The 21,215-nt window shown below is 52.7% G+C and overlaps 3 protein-coding genes and 1 long non-coding RNA gene across 15 annotated transcripts in view; 2 read left to right on the top strand and 2 right to left on the bottom strand.

Annotated features, from left to right (window-relative positions):
- The window catches only part of ANO10 (anoctamin 10), a 260,256-nt gene extending 252,814 nt beyond the window's left edge, over nt 1-7,442 (top strand). For all 5 annotated transcript variants that reach the window (XR_006337438.1, XM_043885560.1, XM_043885559.1 and 2 more), the window contains one exon: nt 7,085-7,442. Coding sequence is in view for 4 of the 5 variants with exons in the window: in XM_043885560.1 (XP_043741495.1) it covers nt 7,085-7,153 (69 nt within the window). In the remaining variant the exon portion in view is untranslated. The remainder of the gene's footprint in view (nt 1-7,084) is intronic.
- LOC122682616 lies at nt 543-7,085 on the bottom strand. Of its 2 annotated transcripts, none has more exons than XR_006337439.1 (4): nt 6,877-7,085; nt 6,185-6,538; nt 5,444-5,566; nt 543-5,248 (listed from the first exon to the last, which is right to left on the bottom strand). It is a non-coding gene; the product is annotated as an uncharacterized LOC122682616 (long non-coding RNA). The 2 variants fall into 2 exon arrangements; XR_006337440.1 differs by having other exon boundaries at nt 6,372-6,538.
- LOC122683269 lies at nt 7,245-18,709 on the top strand. The gene is made up of 3 exons (XM_043886966.1): nt 7,245-7,340; nt 7,562-8,716; nt 9,062-18,709. Exons 1-3 carry the CDS (start codon nt 7,245-7,247, stop codon nt 9,065-9,067), a joined length of 1,257 nt encoding a protein of 418 aa, XP_043742901.1. The 3' UTR covers nt 9,068-18,709.
- Nucleotides 16,329-21,215, bottom strand: part of SNRK (SNF related kinase) — a 66,416-nt gene continuing 61,529 nt past the window's right edge. For all 7 annotated transcript variants that reach the window (XM_043885549.1, XM_043885551.1, XM_043885556.1 and 4 more), the window contains one exon: nt 16,329-20,128. In XM_043885549.1, coding sequence (XP_043741484.1) covers nt 18,904-20,128 — 1,225 coding nt within the window. In that variant the 3' untranslated portion in view covers nt 16,329-18,903. The remainder of the gene's footprint in view (nt 20,129-21,215) is intronic.

The following is a 21,215-nucleotide window of genomic DNA, read 5'->3' as shown; positions in this document are numbered from 1 at the left end:
ATTCAGTCTGTCACTCTGTGTCTTTTGATCAAAGCATTTCGTCCACTGACATATAAGAGTATTTATTGATGGGTCTGTATTTGTTGACATTTTAAACCTTGTTTTCCCGTTGATTTTATATTTCTTCTTTGTTCTTTTCTTCCCTTTGTGGCTTGATAATTTTCTTTTGTATTATGCTTGAGTTCTTAATGATTTTTGTGAGTCTAGTGTATGTTTTTGATTTGTGGTTGCCCTGGTTTTCAAATTCATTAATTATCTCATTTATTATCATGTCTGCTTGCTTTGGACTGATAGTCCATGTGCATTTACATTGTAAAAGATGCACATTTTCCTACTCCCCTCCTCCACATTTTGTGATTCTGATGAATCACAAAAAATCACAAAATTACATCTTGTAGTTGATAGATTTTTTGTGTGTGAAATTGATTATATGCTGACTTATTTAACTGATCTTCAATCCTTTTATGTATCTGCCTTTCCTAATGTGACTTTCCCTTTCCTATAAGTTCTTGCTTATTTTCTATTTAGAGAACACCTTTCAGTGTTTCCTTTAGGATAGGCTTAGTATTGCTGTATCCTTGCAGTTTTTGCTTGTCTGAGAAATTCTTTCCCTCTCCTTTTGTTCTAAATGATTATCTTTCTGAATAGTGTCCTAGGTTGCAGAGTTTTCCCTTTCAGGACTTTGCAGGCCAGAGAGTGGTAAGACACATTCAGCGCTTCTGCAGAGAAATTAGCTGGTGGCCTTATGGGGGCTCCCTTGTAACTGACCTTTTTCTCTTGCTGCCTTTAAAATCCTGTTTAACTTTTGGCATTTTCATTATGACACATCTTGGTGTGGGTCCGTATGGATTCATCCTGTTTGGGACTCTGTTTCTTTCACCTGGATACCTTTTTCCCTTCTTCAGGTTTGGGAAGTTTTCAGCCGTAATTTCTTCAAATATATTTTTGATCCACTTTTCCCTTTCTCTTCCTCCTGAAATTCCTATAATGCATAGGTTGGCATGCTTTAGTATTATCTTATATACCTAATGTGTTTCTTTCATTTTTTTCATCTGTCTTTGTCTGCTGTTCTGATTGGGTGATTTCTGTTACAGGTCACTTATTGGTTCTTCTGAATTACTTAGTTTGCTGGTTTTTAACCTTGGCAGCTGAGTTGTCTGATTTTGACTGGCTCTTCCTTATGGTTTCTAGTTCCTTGTTACAGGATCTACATTTCTACTGATAGCCTTCTTAATTACTTCAGCATTTTTATTACCTCCCTTTTGAACTTGGGGGCCTGCTAGACTGGAAAGGTCTGTTTGTTCTTTCAGCGAATTTCTCTTAAGCAGGAGTAGTTCCTCTACTTTTTCATTTTATATGTATTTCTTTTTCTTTATAAATTTAGGAGAAACAGTGATGTACTATGGTCCTGAAAGACCATGTTTATGTGGGACCACCCCTCTGTAGAACTATGTCACACTAGTATTTCTGGTGCAAAGGCTGTATTTGTTGTGGACACCAGCTGTGGCTTTGGCGCAGGCTATGCTGGCCACTGTCCCCTTGATGGGGGGTGGGGTGTGCCTGGTGCTGTGATGATCAGGGCCTTCTCTTTGCTCTGTGCTGGTCACTGCCCCGTTGGGGGTTAGGGTTTGCTCCCCAGTTGTTGGAGTAGAAGCCCCCAGACCCGGTTCTGAGCTGCAGCGAGAGGGAGGTGGGACTGAAGCGCTCCCGCTGGGAGAGGCAACTCTGAGACGCTGCCCGCCACCCAGCACGCACAGCCACAAGACTGACCCCGTCTGTGCGTCCGCTCCACCTGCCTCTGGCATGCTAACACTCATCGTGAGCACGCTGACAACAAGGCTTGCAGGGCAGACCCGCACTCTGGACCACACCACCAGACCAAATCCCCGCCTCGGGTGTGTCCGCCCGAGCTTCAGTCCCAGGCACTGCCCAACAGCAGGCGTGGGTCTTGGGCTGGGGAGTGCGGGGATGCGGCTGCTGGGAGTTTCGGTTCCTCTCTCTGCTGGCAGCCAGTGCACATTCCTCGTGGGCAAAGTCCAGGCCCCTGCAGCCTCCCCTCTGTCCTGGCATGGGAGGGTCCCGAGGTGAGGAAGCCTGTCCTCTTCCACAGCTCCCTCCCTTGGGGCGCAGGCCCCACCTGCATTCTCCCTGCCCCGGTTTTTTCCTTTAGTCTTACCAGGTTACATGGGGGTCTTTCTTTCAGCACTGGGTATTTGAGATCTGCCTGCTCTCAGCTGGTGTTCTGTGAAAATTGTTCCAGTTTTAAGTGTAGTTTTGATGTATTTGTGGGTGGAGTGAACTCTGCATTCTTCTACTTCACCACCTCAATCGCCTCCTTCCAAACGATTTAAGTAGACATTAGTTTTAAGTCAAACTGACACTTAGGGTCAGCTCATGCAGTTACTGAACTTGTGGACACCACACCTCACTGGGTGGGGGAGCTGGGTTTGGACTTTCTTGGCTTCCAGCAGGGACCAAGCTGATATCAGGCGACTTTCCCATTATCCTCTTTCCCCCAGCTCTATCTGCAGATCCCCCTTCCCTTCACCAGAGCCGGCCCTGAAGGCTTAGGGAGCTGACAGACCTGTCCCCACCAGGAGAGAACCTGCGTGGCTGGACCCAGGTCTGCACGGTTACCAGGCCAGGCCACCAGCTGTACTCTGACGTCCTGGCACTTGACGTACAGCCCGTGTCATGGCGTGTGCTCTGAGGTCCCAGACATGTGGCTGGGTTCAGAAAATGATGCGAACTTTGGGAAGGTGGGTGTCTCACTTACCCCTGTTGTTCTCGCTGTCCTCTCTCGGGCTCCTGCAGGCCCTGGGGTGGAGTCAGGAGAGGAGACGCTGGACATTCCACAGAAAACAGAGAACCCGACAGTCCAGGAGTTACAGGAGAGGGGGACATGATGGAGACGCGTCCTCCGGGCTGAGTGTTCCGGGAGGAGCCAGGCTGAAGGGCAGAGCTCAGTGGCAGGGCGGGTGAGGCAGACGGGGAAGGAGCTGGTGCTTGGGGAGCAGAGCCAAGGCTGCAGGATGAGAGAGAGAAAAGGGGGACTTGAGTCTTAGCCCCGAGTCTTCGGGAAGCCCCTCAAGTGGCATGTTTCTGGCCCCCTGTTCTAAACATGGCTCGGGTTGCCTTTGGAGACGGGTGGGGGCTTCTGGGAGGTGGTTTCAGGGCAGGAGGGGCAACAGTCCTGAAGTGGGAGGAGGCGGTGTTCGTGGCAGGCGGAGGCCACCGGGCCTGACGGGGAGGGGCAGGGAGCCATCCGTGGTGACGTCTCGGGTTTGGGGCTGAGCGGGAAGACTGGAGGTGCTGCTCGTTGGAGGGACTTGTCTCTAGGTCTCTCAGACAAAGCTCACCTTTGTGAAAACAGGTACGTCAGAAGGCCTGCTCTCTACTTCCTTTCTTCACTGAACAGCAGACCCTTGCTTAGTCTGTCCTGAGTCTAACTGCACGATCTCAAGCTAGTGACATGGGCAGAGCTGTGGACAACGGAGGCCCCGGTCCTGCTCCCCTCCTGCCCGCTTCACACCCCCCCACCTTACCTGCCCAAGTGGCTTCTTTCCAGGTAGTGCTTCTCCACCCCAGCTGCACGAGAAAATCACCCAGGGGAGCCTTCCTAACCCCCATGCCCCCCATTAAATCAGAATGGACGGGGCAGGGGAAGCAGGGGTGGTGCCCTGCAGCATTCGGGGGAGAGGAACACGCAGGGTCCTTCTGGGGGAAGGGGTAACAGAGCAGCTGCTACCAAACTGACTTCCCGAGTCAGGTGAAGAGAAGGATCCCGAAAGTGACGGTGGGCTCAGTGAGGGAGTCTGCAGCCACGTATCTGGGAGGGGAAGGCCGTGTCTGCGGACGTGCGGAGCAGCGCAGGTCTCGGACAGCACTTCTCTACTTCTCCGCAGGGAAAGGGGTCCTGTCACTCACCGTGTCTCAGGTGAAGCCGCACATTTGGCCAACACGCTTAGTGAGGCGGTTCCTGTTAAGGGGCAGACCTCCGAGATACTGCGGGTTTGGTTCCAGACCACTGCAGTAAAGCAAGTTGTGAATTTTTCTTTTTCTCCTGTATATAAAAGTAATGTTTACACTGCAGTGTAGTCTATTAAGTGCAATTGCAGTATGTCTTAAAAAAAACAATGTACATAACCTTAAAAAATAATGCTGTTCAAGAAATGCCATCACAGAAGTGTTCATTCAACACAGGACTGCCCACAAACCTTCAGTGTGTTTAAAAAAAAAAAAAAACCAAAAACCAGTACCTGCGAAGCACAGTAACAGGTCTGCTTGTATAATCATTGCTAATAATGATGCCAAAAATCAATCTGTGCTTTTTAAAGAATAATTTGGAACCATGAGTGTTTTAATGACTTGTGAGTTGAGGAAATTTTCGTTTGCTCTTCATTCTGATGCTTCTTAATGGGGAAGAAGTCAGCACTATTACCCTGCTTATATTTTTAAAGGTTTTGATTCTAAAGAATCCCCAAAGAAGCCATCTATTTTTTTAAGGGAATGAGGTTGCTCCTTCCCACCCCACCCTCTTCAGCAGGGCAGCTGAAGCGCCCTCACCAAACAGCTGAGCTGCAGGAGGCAGGCTGGGGTGCTGTGGGGTCCACCCCAGCACTCTCAGCATGGACTGTGGTCTGGACCTGCCCAGTGACCCAGTTTGCTTTCTGGTAAAAGATGGCAGACCACAAATCAGACTGCCAGGCCTGGGTTTGTCCATGGAGGAACTTGGAGGGCCTGGTAAAGTTCAGAGAGTCCTGGCTCCCTCTACAAACCATCATGATGGCATTTTATCATCTCAGGGAGGGACTGAGTATGCATTTAACAAGGTCCAGGGACCACAGCACCAAATAATCATCAAGGTTCCTTCAGATCAGAACTTTTATGCTTCTAGAGTTAGTTCTGCTAAAGCCACCCATTTCGCTGGAAGGCGAGGAGGAAGTGGGCAGTTTCATTAGGAGTTCCGTGACCGCACACTGTGAGGGGATGCAGACCTGTGAGCAGTGAGAGCAACTGGGTGACCCGGGGGAGCCGTCTCAAGGCCACGTGGCCTCTAACCCCATCTCTCAGGCAGCAGCCGTGGAGACCTGCCCCGATTGTGCAGGAAAGGCCGGCGCGTCGCTCACTGACCTCTCACGCGGTTTAACGCTTCACCTTGGGCAGGCGGGCTGTGGCAGTGTGTTTCCTCTTTGGTTTGTCTTTAGGGTCTTAAGGTCTGGTCCTACTCTCTGCTCAGCATATCCAGCTGGGGGTGTGGAAGACAAAGGGGAGACAGGCTGAGCCCCAGCTCCTCACCCACCACGGGCAATGTGGCCTTTGGGGATCACAAAGCCCATGAGATAGATGGAGCCCTGCGGGACCTGGGGTGGGAGCCAGGTCGGGGGAGGGCTGGCCCAACCCAGGGGCCGAGGGGATGGAGGGTCCCAGCTGAGGTCCCTACCCTTGATCCAGCCACGCAGCCCAGTGTGGACCCTGCCCTCAGGAGCTGCCCTCAGCAGGCCAGGCACTGCAGGTGGGGGTCACCCAGCCCGGTGGGTTCAGAGTCTCTTCCCAGGCCTTGGAGCTGGAAAAAGGCATCTCCGGAATCAGGTCACTTGCAGCAGGGTTGTTCAGGGGAGAGGGCTTATCCCCAGCCACACACACAGATGGGGGCTGCTGTCTGCACCTGAAGGGGAACCTCAGAGGCGCCTTTCAATCAAAACTCGTTTCATTAAAACCCATTGTGGAGATTTCCCTGGCAGTCCAGTGGGTAAGACTTCGCCTTCCAGGACAGGGCATGCAGGTTCAATCCCTGGTCAGGGAGCTAAGGTCACATGTCTTTTGGCCAAAAAACCATAACATAGAAACAGGAGCAGTATTGTAACAAACTCGATAAAGACTTTAAAAAAAAAACACCTCATTATGATTTTCCTTCCCATGTGGAGGAGGACTCCTGGCTGTATGATTCTGTGAGAAACCTGGGAATATTTTATCCTCATCAGTTTAGATTTTAATTTCTGATGGCTACTCGTCAAATTCTGTCCCCCAACCCCTTTTTCTCTCTCATGAAAAGACATTTGAAAGGTCTCCTAAACCCAGGGCAAGAGAGATGAGGACTGTCTGGAGTGAAGGGGGCCTCCTGAGTTACTGGCGATCTAGAGGGGCCTTCAGAGCGGAGCTGGAGACACAGACTCTGACTTACTGTCTGCAGAGGGGTCTCCTCCCCAAAAGCAGAGGGAGTGTGCGTCGTGTCCAGACGTGTGGCATCAGGGCTCCCAGGCCCCAGCCGTGTTTGTGCTCAGATAAGTTATTATCAAAAATCTGTGTGTGTGTGAAGTCAGATTCCAAAGGCGTAACTGGTTCAGTCAACCGTGCAGAGCTATGCTCACGTTTCCAGCGCCCACGGCAGAGGCGTCCAGGCCCCACGGCCGGGTGGGGCCCCAGGACTGGAGCCGGAACGCTCCCTCCTCACAGGCCGTGGTCCTGGGTGCAGGCCCCTTCCTCGGACACGTCCCTCTGAGCCTTCACAGGGTGTCCCCGATGCTCCTGGATGTGGCTGTTGGGACAGAGGGCTGGTGAGACGTCCGCTCTTCTGGGGCCTCTGCTCTGGGCCAGGGGCTTCAGGGGTGGTCACCCCAGCATCAGCCTGCAGGGTGTGCACCTCTCACCCACGGAGCGTGTGTGACACGAGGCTCAGCGGCCACACTTCCGAGGTCACTCAGTGTGCAGGGGCAGAGCACGGACTTGGCCCCACATCAGGCTCCAGCCCCCAGCCCGTGGTTCCCCGCCTTCTCCTGGAGGTCCAGGGGGGAGGAGGTGCCAGCTGCTTCTCACTTCAGTGTCTGTAAAAGCCCCGCTGAGCTGGGCGCACACACACATTCCACCCACACCTACCGTTTCCCCCTCCTCTGGGTCAGAAACAGGCTCCGGACTCGCGGGACGCCTCGGGCCGCGTCAGTGGTCCCGGCTCCTCAGTTCCAAGTGTGCGTCCCCGGACCTGAAGGAGCAGTGCCAGGCGTCTCCCACGGAGTGTGCGCTGGGGGGCACCCTGAGGGCCTCCACCCAGGCTCGCGGGGCTCACCATGTCCTGTTCTCTCAACAGCAGATGAAGCTCACAGCCGAGAACCTGAAAGAGGAGTGCAGGGAAGGCGGGAAGGAGAAGGTGCCCTGAGGGTGGGCCCACTTCCAGGCTCCTGCCCGAGCCCCACACCCACTCCGGCCGCCTGACCTTGCTCCAGAGCCACCAGGGCCCAGCCTCGCATATGGACCAGCCACCAGCTCCGCACACCATCCTCAGGGTGACTGTTGGCCGATGGGGGTGGCATCCAGCCGAGCCCCCGCTGGGAGAACAGGCACCAGTGAGACGGCGTTTCCACACTCCTGGCTCTGTCCTGCAATAAGTTCACAAACCTTCATCGACAGAAACTGCCCACCGAGCTATTAAAGGCCCCATGCACGTCTGACGTCTCCTTCCGTGTGTGTAGACAGAGCAGCCCCCCCGCTTTGCACCCGGTCGTGGAATGGGGGGCCCTGAGGGGAGCCACGGGCCGGGCCCGCCTGGAGGCTGGGCCTCTGCTAGAGCCTGCGGAAGCCCCGGGTGCTTGGGACACAGCTGGGTGGGGGTGCGGGGTGCCCGAGGAGCTGTGGTGCCCTCACAGGCGCAGCGGTCCCCAGCCCGCCTTGGCTTCCTTTCCCACCAACGGCTGCTCAAACCACCCCAGGGCCCAGCCAGCCCTGCCCCACGGGGCCTGCGAAGCCGGGCATCGTGGCCAGCGGGACCTTCCTGTGGGAAGCTGGGCGCTGCCACCGGTCAGGGGAAGACGGGGAGGGTAGGCGGTCTCAACCAGTCTCCCTCCTTCCGGGGCCCGGCCCCTCGATCCCCACCTTCTCATCCAGACGGGGGTGGCTGCAGCAGACCTGCTTCACACGGGTTTTTGGAAGCCTGACTCTCCTGTCTGCCCTGTGTGGCTGTTCTGGGGGTCCTGCCAGCCCACCTTTACCAGTGTGGACCCCCGTGGTCAGCCTTGCCCTGCCCAACCTGGGCTCAGCCCCCTCCACAGCACAAGTCCTCCCTGGTGGATGCTTTCTAGAACACGCTCCCGGGTCAGAACACCAGGGACTGGTAGCTTCCACTCCAGTCCTGAGCTCCCCAGAGCCGCCCCACAGTACCAGCCAGGGTGCCCCGTGTTTCCTGGGAAAGGAGAAAGTTCAGGTGGGTCCTTGGACCCAACTCCATCTCCCCCAGAGTGGGCTTTGGGGACAGTCACATGAGCACAGTTGGGTGGGGGGTTCGGGGTGTGGACCCCATGGGCTCATCTCCCACCTGCGGGCTCCCAGCTGCTCCTGGCGGCCCTCCCCGCCCCACATCAGCGTGGACCCAGGCTCCCTGCACGCGACTGTCCTTCCCAGAAGCCTGCCCTGCCCTGCCCTTCCTCAGCCTGACCTGGCAGAACCCATCTCTCAGCCAGCACTAAGGCAGTCCTGCTCGGGGCACAGGGGACCCGGGGGGCAGCCTGGACGCACAGGACCTACCTCCACTGGGGCGCGTTCCGGGGCTGCGGAGAGGATGGGCCTGGGAGCCGCTCCAGTGGTGTCCACGGGGCTGGCAGGAAGCGGATCCGCGTGGGCCCGCCAGGCCCCGCAACTCGTCTGCGTCCTGTGCTCAGAGAGGGTGGCATCCGGCTCCTGGCAGGCGGCCAGGAGCAGGGCTGGAACAGACCACGGTGCCTCACAGGTGATGGTCGTCACCGTAACTGACCTGAGACAGACCCGGGGGACCCTGTCCCGCAGCACACCGGGCTCACGTGTGTGACGCGGACGACCCCTCGCCCCCGAGCTCTGTCTCCTCCCAGCTCGGCCCCCTCCCGTCCCCTCCTCCCGGCCTCACCCCATGAGCCCCAGGCCAGCCTCAGACCCAGCCCCCCGCCCTGCTAGCCCTGGGACCCTCGTGCTCCCCCCGCCCGGCTCTGCTGCTTCCGGCCCCTGGGGTGACCCACAGGTCGTCCCCCGTGCCCCTGTCCTCCCCGACACCCACGGTGAGCGCCCCCTCCCGCTTCTCCTAGCCCGCCTTTTCCCACAGGGCTGACAGGAGCTGAGGCATCGCCTGCCTGAAACAGAGAAGACCCCCCGAGGTGGAGCCGAACCCATAAAGAAACAGTGCTGGGAGGAGACCCCAACAGTGTGTCCGGACCAAGCAGGGAGCAGGCGGATGGAGTGCGGAGCCCCCTGGGCACACAGCCCCCTCGGTTCTCAGAGGGCGTGCGAGGCCTCATCCACACAGCAGTGACCTGGGGTCTCCGGACCCAAGCCAGGTCACCAGACGGCTCTGCGTGGGCAGGTCCCCGGGGAGGAGCCCCGGACAGAGGTGACGCCGTCCACTCCCTGTTGGGGGGGTCTGAGCCAAGCAAGGCGGGCGCAGCCGCATGGAGGCCCCTGGAGACCAGGCGGAGCCCACAGCCTCCCCTGACTGCCTCCCTCCACCTGCCTCCCTCGGGTGTGAGGTCCAGACTCCCCAAGTCCGCACGCTGCCAGTGGGCCCTGCCGGATTCACCGCTCAGCCAAGCTGCCCCCTCTCACGCCACCAGCAGGACGCTCAGTTCTGCCGCCGACACCTGCTGGGGCCGGGCCAACAGCGACCGATGGGCGCCGCCTTGCTCTCCACGGTCAGGCCTGGGTGGGGTGGGGGCAGGTAGTGGCCCGCTCCCTCCCCGCTGGTGGCCACACTCCCTCACTCCCCACCAGCAGCTCAGACCTGAGAACAAATCTGTGTCCTCTGGTTTTAGGCACGAAACCAGAAGCAAACGGTTAGGCATGCCGAGCCCTCCCGTGAGGCTGGCAGCCTGGAGCCCCTGCCGCCCTCGGTATGCCCGCCAAGCTCCGGTTTCTCCTCCCGCCTGTTTTATAGACGAAGCTGAGCCACAGGGACCTTGGTGACCTCCCCGACCTCAGCGGCGTGGCCAGGACGGCGCACAGCCCAGCTCTCTCCTCGATCCTGACCCTGAGCTCCAGCCCCGCTTCCAGCAGGAAACGACCAACAAGAACGGGAACCCTGGGCCCCAGACGCCTCCTCACCCAGGTTTACTCCCGGCCCCGCAAGGACAGCAACGGTGAGCTGTGAGCTGCTCAGCCAGGCCCAAGCACGGGCCCCGTCCCCGTGCCCCACCCTAGGGTGGCCTGAAGAGAAGGGGCCTGACAGAAGCTGGGGCCGCCAGGGACTGGAGGGAAGCCGTGGCCCCTCCGTGGGGGCGGCTGGGTCCTCGGGCCTCTCCGTCAGCCTCGGGGCGCCAGCCTTCCCCCCGGCCTAACCAGAGGCCTGTGTGTGGTCTCTGCTGGCTGCAGAGGTAGGTGCTGGGGGAGGGTGTGGCACGCTGCTCATCCCAGCTTTCTGAGAGTCAAGTCAGGAGGAGCCCCAGCCAAGGCCGGCACCTGGGGGGGGCAGTGTGACCGGCGGCAGCAGCTGGGCCGCAGCGTGTAGCTGCAGACCCCCCAAGAGAACCTGCACCCTGATCAGTGCGACGCTTGGCGCCACCACCCAGGCCTGAGCAACGGGGTTTTGGCAGTTTGGTCTGGAACTCTCTGACCAAAGAGACTTTCCAGTCCGCTTTCCATCACTGATGACCCACGCCCCCCACAACCCCTCAGGAAGCCCCTGGCTAACTGGGCGGGTGAGAGGCGGAGCCGCATTCTGCGGGAGGGAGGGGGCACTGGGCTCCCTGCTCAGGGGTCTGTGAGTCTCAGCCGTCAACTGACCGAGAAGAGGGACGGTGGTGGCTTTCCTTGAGCTGCGGCGCAGATCACGAGGACCACGTACGTGTGGCCTCCTCTCCAGACCTTCCTGGGTGCTGGCGGACTCCCCCAGGGACAGGAGAACACAGCTCCTGCCACTACCTATCACCTCCTGTGGGAGGACGCGGGGAAGGCACAGCCAGCTAAGTCCGGTCTGCTGACGCTCCGGGGGGGCACGGCACCCCCGCCCCCAGCACAGGCACAGGCCGGCATGGCCGGCCCCAGGTGTGAAGACTGTCATTTGCTCAGTACCAGGAAAATCATGGTGCAGACACAGATCCACGCTGCCCTTTACATAGCTGTCTGGCCATAAACATAGAAAACAAGGGCTTCCACCCTAAGGGAGGCTGAAGAGCCAATGACAGCGGCCGCTGCCCCTCCAGCCCCAGAACACGAGCCCAAAACAAGGTGCCGCTTAACACACCACAAGCTTCCCGGGGCCCAGACCCCGCTCCTCAGCCCAGCCTGTTCCCAGGTGGCGGGTCCCAGGGGAGCCTCAGCCGCTGGAACCCCCAGGACACGCTGCGAGACCAGGTCTCACCCTGCGTCTAGATCCTTCTCTTCACGAGGGTAACGTGCTGCCCTCAGGACCAGATGTGTCACCGAATTTGGAACAGTTCAGGAGTTAGAAAGGTGATGAGATGCACAGAAATCTGCCATGTAAGAGCTATAGTGTGGTTCACAGTGGAGCCCAGAGCCCACAGGTTTAATAGGGCTTTGCCCAGCCTTCTAGAAGGTCAGAGGTCAACCACCGTCTCATCTCTCCCCAAGCAGGAGGTGCCCTGGGGCGAGCTCCGGGGTGAGATCAGCGCTGTGCCCACAGGCAGACCCCATGCCTTCCAGAACATGTCCCCACGGCCGGCCTGCCCCTCCCTTTCTGGGGGCGCGCCGAGTAACGCCCACACACTGCCTCCCCGGCCAGCTCTGCCCCGCCGCCTCGGGCAGCCCCGCTGCTCGCCCCGCTCACCCCAGCACCTGGCCGCGGCCTCAGCGCTCGCCTGCTGCTCTCCCGCTCTGCGGCTCCACTCCTGGCGTCCTCAGGCTTCCTCTCAGCCCCACATGGGGGGCAGCCCCCAGGCTTCTGCCTCTAGCCTTGGCTGCTCTCTCTGGGCCTGTGCTCTCGCCAAAGCCTCCCATCCTCACGGCTGAGACCACCTCCTTCACACCTGCAGAATACAGACCTAACCCCTCAGCCTGGTGCATAACCTGCAGGGCCCAGGGCAAAATGAATGCACAGCCCCTCTTAAAAAGTTTCAAGAATCTCAGAACAACAAACTAAGAGGAGAGCATTAAACCGAGACAGGGCCCTTCTGAGCAGGGTTCCCGGAGTGACAGTGGGACGCTGACTCTGCCTTCTTCCCACCCTAATGCTGCTGTTCCACCCAGCAACGCTCTTTCTAGCCATGCCCCCAGGTCCTCTGATTCTTCCAGGCTCCCAATCCACAAATTCTGGAGTCTCTGTGAAGGGATAACGCAGTCAAGAAGAACAGTGGGTTGTTCTCTCCCCCGTGGCTCGCACAGGAACTCTGGGCTCGAATCCTGCCCAGCTCCGCTTCTGCACTCCCCACCCTCCTCCCCTCTGCCTCCCGTACCCCCTCCCTGACTCCCCCGTTCCTGGAACTCCCAGGAGCACCTCCCAGCAGCGCCCTGGGACCCGTCACCATCTCAGATGGGCGTCTGCTGCTAACTGGAAGCCCTGTTTCTTCCCCAAGGGCATCATGAACTCACAAGGACCAAGATTCCAGTTTGTTCCTCTTCTTACTTGCCAACCTTTGGCACTCTGCTGGGAGAGAGATGTCCGGAGTACAAGTGACTCCCCAGCAGTCACAATGCACCTGGCTTCTATTAGCTCCAGAAAGACCAGATCCCACATCCCCTTCTCAACTATCCCTTGCCAGGCCCACAACTCTGAGGGACCCAATCCCTGCTGGACTGCAGGGCAGAGGGGGCCTGAAGTCTGGCGTATCCCTGGCACAAAGAGCAAGCCTTGTGCACCAGAAACTGTGGCCTAAGATTGAGTGCTGATCAATACACATTTTCAGGTAGAAAATTACCTGAAGCTGGAGAAAGAAGCCCCAGGAAGGCAGGAGACTGACTGACACTGAGAACTTACGCGAAGCTGGGAAGAACTCCTGCTGCCCCAGACAGAGTGGAAAGACTTTGGTGGACTGCTTACAAGGGCAGTGCCTCCGTCATGGGCAAGTCAGTCCTAAAAGACCTCTCTGGATCTGTCCTAACACTTTAAAAGCAAGACCCAAACTAGAACAACTGCAAATAACCCCATGCCAAAATGAAATCCAGCACTTTTTACATGAGTACAAAATCCAGCATTCAACAAAGTGAAATTCATAGTGACTAGCACTGCAATAAAAAAGCTAGAATTCTATACCCAATGAAAATATCCTTCACAAATGAAGTACAAATGTGTTTTCAGACAAGCAAAAGCTATCAGAATATATTGTCAGCAGACCTGTAATATTACAAATTTAAAGTTCTACAGGCAGAAGGAAAATACCAAAATGCAGATTTTTACAAGAAAATGAAGAGTGATGGAATCAACAAAGATTTTGGTAATAAAAGACTTTCCCCCCATTTCATCTCTTAAAAAGAAAACTGCCTAAAACAAACTCATGTGTGCAAGTATAAAAATAAAATGACAACAAAAGAAGAGGAAAAAAATTGAAGTGTAGAGTTGTAACATTATATTCTATAAGGAGCATTAAGGTAGATTACGTTTGTATAAAATCAGTCTACCATACACACCCACACTGCCCCCTCAACAGCAACCACTAAAAAACGGAGAGAGGCATAGCCAATTAGCCAATAAAAAGTGCTAGTTAAACCAAAAGAAGATGGTAAATAAGAGAAAAACAAAGATGAGTCAAGTAGAAAACAATTAGAAGATAGATTTACACTCAACTATGTTGACAATTACACTAAAACTAACTGGTCTGAATAAATCAGTGGTCCCCAACCTTTTTGGTACCAAGGACCAGTTTCGTGGAAGACAATTTTCCCAAAGATTGGTGAGGGGGCTAAGGGGGGATGGTTTCATGATGATTCTCATAAGGAGCACGCAACCTAGATCCTCTGAGTGTGCAGTTCACAGTAGAGTTCACACTTCTACGAGAATCTAAGTCTACGAGAATCTAAGGCCACCACTGATCTGACAAGAGGAGGAGCTCAGGAGGTAATGTGAGCGATGGGGAGCGGCTATAAATACAGCAAATACACTTGCTTGCTCACCACTCACCTGCTGGTGTGGCCCTTTTCCTAAAGGACCACAGACTGGTACCCATCTGTGGCCCAGGGGTTGGGGACCTCTACTTTAAATATAAGGCAAAGACTTGCAGACTGGACAGAAAAGCAAGACCCAGCTACATGCTTTCTATAAAAGGACTGCCAAAAAAACCCCTAAACTCTCATTTTAAATATAAAGATACATATAGAGCTAAAAATAATATAGAGCTAAAAATAAAATATACTCCCATAAGTATAAAAGAAAAAAGAGAACGGCTTTCTCATTATCATACAAAGCAGACTCCAGGATAAAGAATTATTTACTAGGGATAAAGAGGAACACTTCCTAATGATGAAAGGGATCAATTCAAGAAGACTTAACAATCTTTACTCTAACAACAGAGTTTCAAAATTTGTAACATGAAACTGATAGAATTAAAAGGAGAAATGGGCAAATCCACAAGTGCAGTTGGATGTCAACACTCCTATCTCAGTAATTTATATGGGGCAGAAAATCGGTAAGGATACAGAAGACGTGAATACCATTACCAACCAACTTAATTACTGACACGTACAGAACATACGGAACACTGCATCAACAGCAGCACTTCTCAAGTAATCACATAAGCATTCACCAAGACAGGCCATTGGTAAGGGCCATAAAACGAATTTCAGTAAATAAAAAAAACCTTAAGTTGCACAAAGGACAACTTCTGACTAAAACAATTAAACTAGAAATTAGTAACAGGAACTTATGTGGAAAATCCTCAAATGTTTGGAAATTAAACCCCTTTTAAAACATGACATGACTTAGCGCTTAGAAGGATCACTCACAATGCTGCATGAAGAAAAGAGACAAGGGCAAAATTGGTGAAACTCTTTAAGAGGCAAGTAATGATGGTGTCATGGACCAGAATGTTAAAAGTGGAGGCAGTGAGGTGTCAATATTTGAATGATGAATAAGATGTGCTGATGGATTAGATGCTGGGATCAAAGAGTGAGTGTTGACACCAAGATATTTGACTTGTGCAGAACAAATGAAGATTCAAAGTTGTCTTATGAGATGGGCAGCATTAGGAGGGTAAAGGTTTGAGGGGGATTAGGAAGGCGTTCGGGACTTGTACAAATTGACTTGCTTATCAGACGCATCCAAGGAGAGAAATCAAATGGGTAGTTGGGATCTGGCGTTCCTGTGAGATATGGGGGCTAAATATATTTTGGGCTTTCTGTCAGCACAAAGACTGAATGGGATCATCAGGAGACTGTGTGTAGATACAGAAAAGATCCAGAATTGAATCCTGTGGTATTCCAGGTTTAGCAGTTGGGAGACTGTGGAGCTAACGGATTGAAGAGCAGCAAGGGAGAAGTCGGGTCCTGAGCAATGCAAAGTTTGCAAGGACGATTCCTTATTAAAGGCTAACGTGGGACTGGAACTCACCACTGGATCAGGGTTTGTCTGGCCGAGGCTGGGCAGAAGTTGAAGATAAAGGGAGAATGTACTAAAGGGTACGAGGTTTCTGTTTGGGTTTATGGTTGTCCAACTCTGAATTTACTAAAATATACTGAACTGTAAAATGTAAATAGGTGGATTATGTGGTGTGAGGATTACATCTCAAAGCTGTTTCTAAAAATTGACTGTTGGGTTTAGCAGAGGGAAGAGATCACTGCTGACCTTGAGCAAAGCAGTTTTGGTGGGGTGACTGCAGCACTGCCTCGTTGGAAGGGTTCAGAGAGAAGAAGAGGAAGGAGAAAAAGGCGACAACGGCTAGAGAGAGGACAGAAACACTTCTAAGAAAGGGGAATAAAGTCATGTTTGTGTTGTTTGCTGTTAGGAACGATCCAATGGAAAAGCAAAGATTGATGGTGCAAGGCGAAGAAAAGAATGACAAGGTCCTCGGGTCTGTCTCCCTGACACCTGTGAAGTCTTCAAGGGCAAGAGCAGGGGCTGACTTGGAATCACACCACCAGAAAAAAAGAGCAGGGCAAGTGGATAGAACAGGGCACGTGAATACACAGCAAGGTAGGAAGACAGAAATGGGAGCTTGGGGCAGTTATAAGTGCTTTGGTTTATTTATCGGGAGGATGGTGACTGGTTGAGTGAAGAAAGCAGATAATTGGGGAAATACAGTTTAATTAACGGACAGTCCTGACACCCACCTGAGACTTGTGGTCCCGAGTTTAAAGTGAGAACAGTCGCGATTGCATTTTTTCAGTCACATCTGGCGAAGCAGGCGCGCACATAGCATGTAGAACGTCGGTCTAACCCAGGCCAGGACTACACACAGCTGTGTTCATGAGAAGAAACAGAACATGGGACACAGTTTATATTGCTGAACACCAATATGCCACTTTATTATTTGGACTTTTTTTTTCCCATTTGTCACATACCTGTCAATGTTTATACAATGAGGAAAATCAACCAGCAGTGGAAGCAACCAGCCAAAATCAGCTGATCATTCTGTACCCTCTTAACACACATCGATCCTAACTTGGAAGGGACATCTTTAATTTGATTCAGTCTCACGGCTATTCTTAAAATCGGTGTCAAGATTGTCACAACTTTAAATACAGATAGAACTGCCAGAAGTACATAATTTTATATATATATATAATGTATATATATATATACACACACATACAGAAAAATACAAGACTAATTGTTTTTCCACAATATTTAATTTACACACTACTGTAACTCTAACTTCTGAAGACAGGTTAAGGGGCACAAGAAACTGTTTAGAGCAAGTAAGTCGTTTGGTCCAATATTATCTTAACGTAATGGTTATTTGCTCCCTCCCTTTTATGTGACGACATACTGTGACATACAACACATGCACAATCATTCACTGATGAACAAAGGAGTAAGACGCCACTCAGACTAACATCTGTCTACCCAGAGGGTCAACCAACCACACACGACTAATAAGGCTATGATACAGCTATGCAGCGTAAATGGTCAACACTGCTGATCCTAGAAGTGAGCACCATATATACATCTGAATATAAAAAACGATTGAAAACCAAACACACATGGGTTAGTTAAAAGGTGCCATTCTAAGGCTATACATAATCACAGGAAAAAGTATTTACATTACTTGGAAAACAGCTGCAACAAAGAGTTTATTGCCAATGCCCTTTATAAACTTCTTTCCTACGTTTAATACAGATGTTACGCTCACTATCTATGTGAACCACACATCTTATTTCTGGCCCTTTGTAAGATCCCTGCTCAAGAAATTTCAAGCAAATATGTTCTATGGCTTCACCCACACGTCTATTCTCATAGCTTTCAATTATAAATATCACAATGAACTAGAGCTGTAGCTTAAACGTTATCTAGTCTAGGTCTAGAAAGTAAAATAGGTATTTTGAGTATCATCTTTACTTAGGTTAATAAGCATACTGTGAAATTCAGAGTTCTGAGTAAAATACATGAATCCTAAAGTAGCAGAGTCGGTGTACACTTGGAGAAACCGTGACCAATGGAATGCGGTCCTTCACGGCTCTGTCCACTCTACAGACCAGACGACCGTCATTCAGACAGGACGGGACGCTGGGGAGCATGAGAAAGCCAGAGGGACCGGCCACATCCTATAACCAATGTCACTAAGCGTTGCTTTTAAGACCCTCTGGGCACAGCAAGAAAAAGTAGCATCTGGCCCCTTCCCAAAATGATAACTGTGTCCTACAAGATAAAAGCCACGAAAGATGATTATCTGGTCAAGAGTAGTCTTGTACAGGAGTAGTTTTAAAGCAAGAGTTCTTTGATTATTGTTTTGGCAGGAAGGTAAGGTAAAAAACACTTCCAGCAAAAAACAAAAACAAAAAACAAAGCAGGCTTTGTGCATTTTTGTTGGCCGTTTGTGTATTTAACCTTTTATGTATACTTTTTAATCAGCCAATTTTCATAGGTACTTGAGCTAAAGGACATAAAAGAATGGAAGTTAACAACAGACAACCTAATTATCAAGGTCCTAAAAATCAAATGCCAATTTTTTTTTTTAATGGGGTTTTGACTTTGCCAACACCTTTGCTTCCATGTTATTTAGGCCCTAGCATTTCTTCTACCTACATGGTTGTCCAGGAAGCCTGGGGTATGCCCTCCTCAAGGGAATTTACACCAAGCATCCCTTTGTTCTGTTAGACAGACACACACTCTAGAAGTCGAGTTAAGACATCTTCAGTTCACTTTATCACCTTACAAAATGAGATTGTCTGCTTGTGACCACTACAGAGGAAGCTGCCTTATAAATCTATGTACTTTATCTCACCTATTACAAAACAAGAACATCTTTTTCAGTTAAATTTTAACAGCCCAAACTGTTTCCACACTATAGCTTAAGACAAACAGGTGCGGGTTATGCTGAAATCATGGTTTTACGGTTGTCAGTGCAGACGCTCGCTGCACTCTGCTCTGCACAGGGCCTGCAGGCTGGGCTCCCCACGCTCGCGGGCCCCAGGCCTATCGGCGTCACAAGGTTATTGCTTTGGTTCTGTCTCAGACACCAGAGTGTGCCTCAGAGCACGGAGATTCCATGTCACTGAAGGTTGGGGCGGGAATTTAGATTTTTCACAAGGAAAAGCATTTTCTCTAAGTTAAGTGCAGAACATCAAATTTCTAAGTGCTCCATGGTTATTAGGTTCCAAATATACATTTTAATTTAATCCTGATCATCCACATTAAAATTATAAATGTAAAAATGACACGAGACTTTTCGGCTGGAAAAGAAAAGTAGTGTCTAGCAGCATGCACAAAGACCATGCATTTGTCACGTCGTCAGGCGAACAAACGAGAAAGTAATAAATAACTGCCCGCTTTAACAGAGTTTTTAAAACCGAAAGGGGACCAGTGGAGTGAGCCGGTCTTGCCCGCTCTGAGCAGGAGGCGCGCCGAGCTCAGATGACGTGGCAGCAGCTGGCCTGGCTGGAGGCGCACAGCAGCCCCTCCTTGGGGTTCCGCTGGATGTTCACAGAGATGGTCTTTTCGCACAGAGGTAGCTGGAGCACGTTGTTTTTCAGGTTCCTGCTCTTTATCCGGTCCAACTCCGCGGTGGTGTCCACCACGTGGTCGGAGAAGAACTTCATGCCGCCCCCGGCCGGGGCAGGCGCCGCGCCGCCGGCGGAGCCGATGCACATCTTCCAGGCGGACTTCTCCTGGACCTTCACGCTGGAGAAGGACAGGCCGCTCTGCGGGTCGAGAATGTACTTGGCGCTGCCGTGCAGCTGCGAGCCGAGGCAGAGGCCCATGAGTTTGAGGCTCTCCACCAGCTCCCCGGCACCGCGCGCGGCCAGCTGCGTGGACGTGGACGAGCCGGGCCCGGCGCAGCGGCGCGCGCTTCCCGACGTGCCGCCCGGGGCGCCACCCGAGCCCCCCGTGGGGCCGCCGCCGCCGGCGCTGTGCTCGCTGGGGCTGGCCTTGTCCGCGCCCCCGCCGCCGCGGCTCGGCTTGCTCTGGCCGCCACCGTCGCCCTCGCTGCCCGGGGGCCCCTCGCTGCTGTCCCGGCGGTGCCAAGAGTACGTGAAGCCGCTGTCCTTGTCCAGCCGCCGGCGGCTCTCCGAGTCGTCGTCGCTGGTCTCCGAGCTGCTGCAGCTGGAGCCGCGGCCCTGACTTTTCCGGCGGTGGTAGCGCTTGTGCACCGTGCCCGGGGAGGCGATGTTCATCTTGAGGCGGCTCAGCTTGGGCGGCAGGTTCTCGTCCATGTCGAACTCGTCATCCGACTCCCCCTCCTCGAAGATCTGGTTGAGCACCGGCGCGCTCTTGCGGGACGTCAGCCGGTTGGTCACGGACGGCTTGCGGCGCAGCACCACCTGGGTGGAGAGGGACATGGGCTTCTTGTCCTCCTCGTCCTCCTCCTCGTCCTCCTCCACCCGGAAGAGGCACTTCCGCCCGCTGCCCGCGGCCTTCAGGCCGGCCGGGGGCCCCGACGACAGCGCAGGCCCCGCCAGCTCAGGGAGGTCCTCCTTCTTGGCAGAGTCACACAGCCCTTTGCTCCTGTGCCCGTTGAGGACACTGTCGGTGGCCCGAGCAGGAGACTGAGGGACAGTTGCGTGGGACAAAGGAGTGGCCGTGAGGTCATCCTCAAGGTCCTGGGGCACGTCGATTTTGGTTGGCCAGGACTGCCTATGTAACAGAGTGGGAGAAAAAGAAAAGCTATGTAATAATATGTGACTTTACTCAAGTACCTTATATATAAAACACTGGGATGAAAGCCACAGACATAAAGAAAACGAAAGCAACAAAAGAAAGAGCAGCCCTGCAGACCCATTCAACATCCTGTAAACATCACAAGGACACTGGAAGGGTAAACGTGGTTCTCACATGTGGTTCAGTTTCTGGCTTATTGATCAAATGAAAACTTCATCACAGCTGTCAAAAAGGGGGCAAACATCTCTTCTATATAAATGTTTTATACCACAAGAAAAGCCTTTTTAAAAGTACAAGGGAGTTATCACCAGAGTCAAACCTGAACACAGGTTTTGCTCCTTCTGGTCTTAGATCACAATCTGTAGGTATAGTATTGCTAATAAATTCACCTGAAATTTCTAGTCCTCCAGATTTTACAGGGTGGTGTGAAAAGTTGGTGTGTTAAGAAAATAAAATAAAAATAGTTTAATGGATTTAAACTACTGATGAGAAAAGTCAGTGAATACTGCCACATATAAATCTCTTCTTTACCAATTAAATGATGCACCCCATAAGCTTGCTCTCTCTGTATATATATATTTTAATGACCACACAGGAGTTCTGAACAGCAAAATCTACTGTTGTTTGAACTTTGATTTTACTCCCAATCCTGAGTCACCCAAGTAGTAAGAACACTGCTTGGTAGCCCAAGGAAGACTTTCGAAAGTGAGGTCTCTAGCCTCTTTTGAATAAACATCTGGAACTCTCAACTGCCCTCTCTGCCCGGGGGAGCAGGAGACACTGAAACAGCCACAGCTACACTGACACTTGCACTTCACACCAATTATGTTATCCCAGACATAAAACCCAATCAAACCTGTAGCTTTAAAAAACCCATGAGTTTACAGCAGACCTCTGTTCCCCAACTCAGAGCTTCCTCCTCTCTCTCAAGGATGGAGTGGGCCTGTTCGCTGCCCATTGCTCGGTAATCTACAGAAGCCGAGTGTTCAATGTTTTTGAGGTCAAGCAGCATCTCTGGACAAGTCCTCTGTCCTCACGACACAACTGTGCCAACTCCAGGTGA

Source organism: Cervus elaphus, chromosome 24, assembly GCF_910594005.1.
Source record: "Cervus elaphus chromosome 24, mCerEla1.1, whole genome shotgun sequence".
NCBI lineage: Eukaryota > Metazoa > Chordata > Mammalia > Artiodactyla > Cervidae > Cervus > Cervus elaphus.
The sequence above is the reverse complement of the archived record's forward strand: the minus strand, read 5'-3'. Positions and strand labels throughout refer to the sequence as shown.

Coding starts and splice junctions, on each gene's coding strand:
- LOC122683269 (XM_043886966.1), top strand. CDS start 7,245: ATGGACCAGCCACCAGCTCCGCACACCATCCTCAGGGTGACTGTTGGC. Junction 7,341..7,561: donor CGCTGGGAGAACAGGCACCA/GTGAGACGGCGT, acceptor GGCCTCTGCTAG/AGCCTGCGGAAGCCCCGGGT.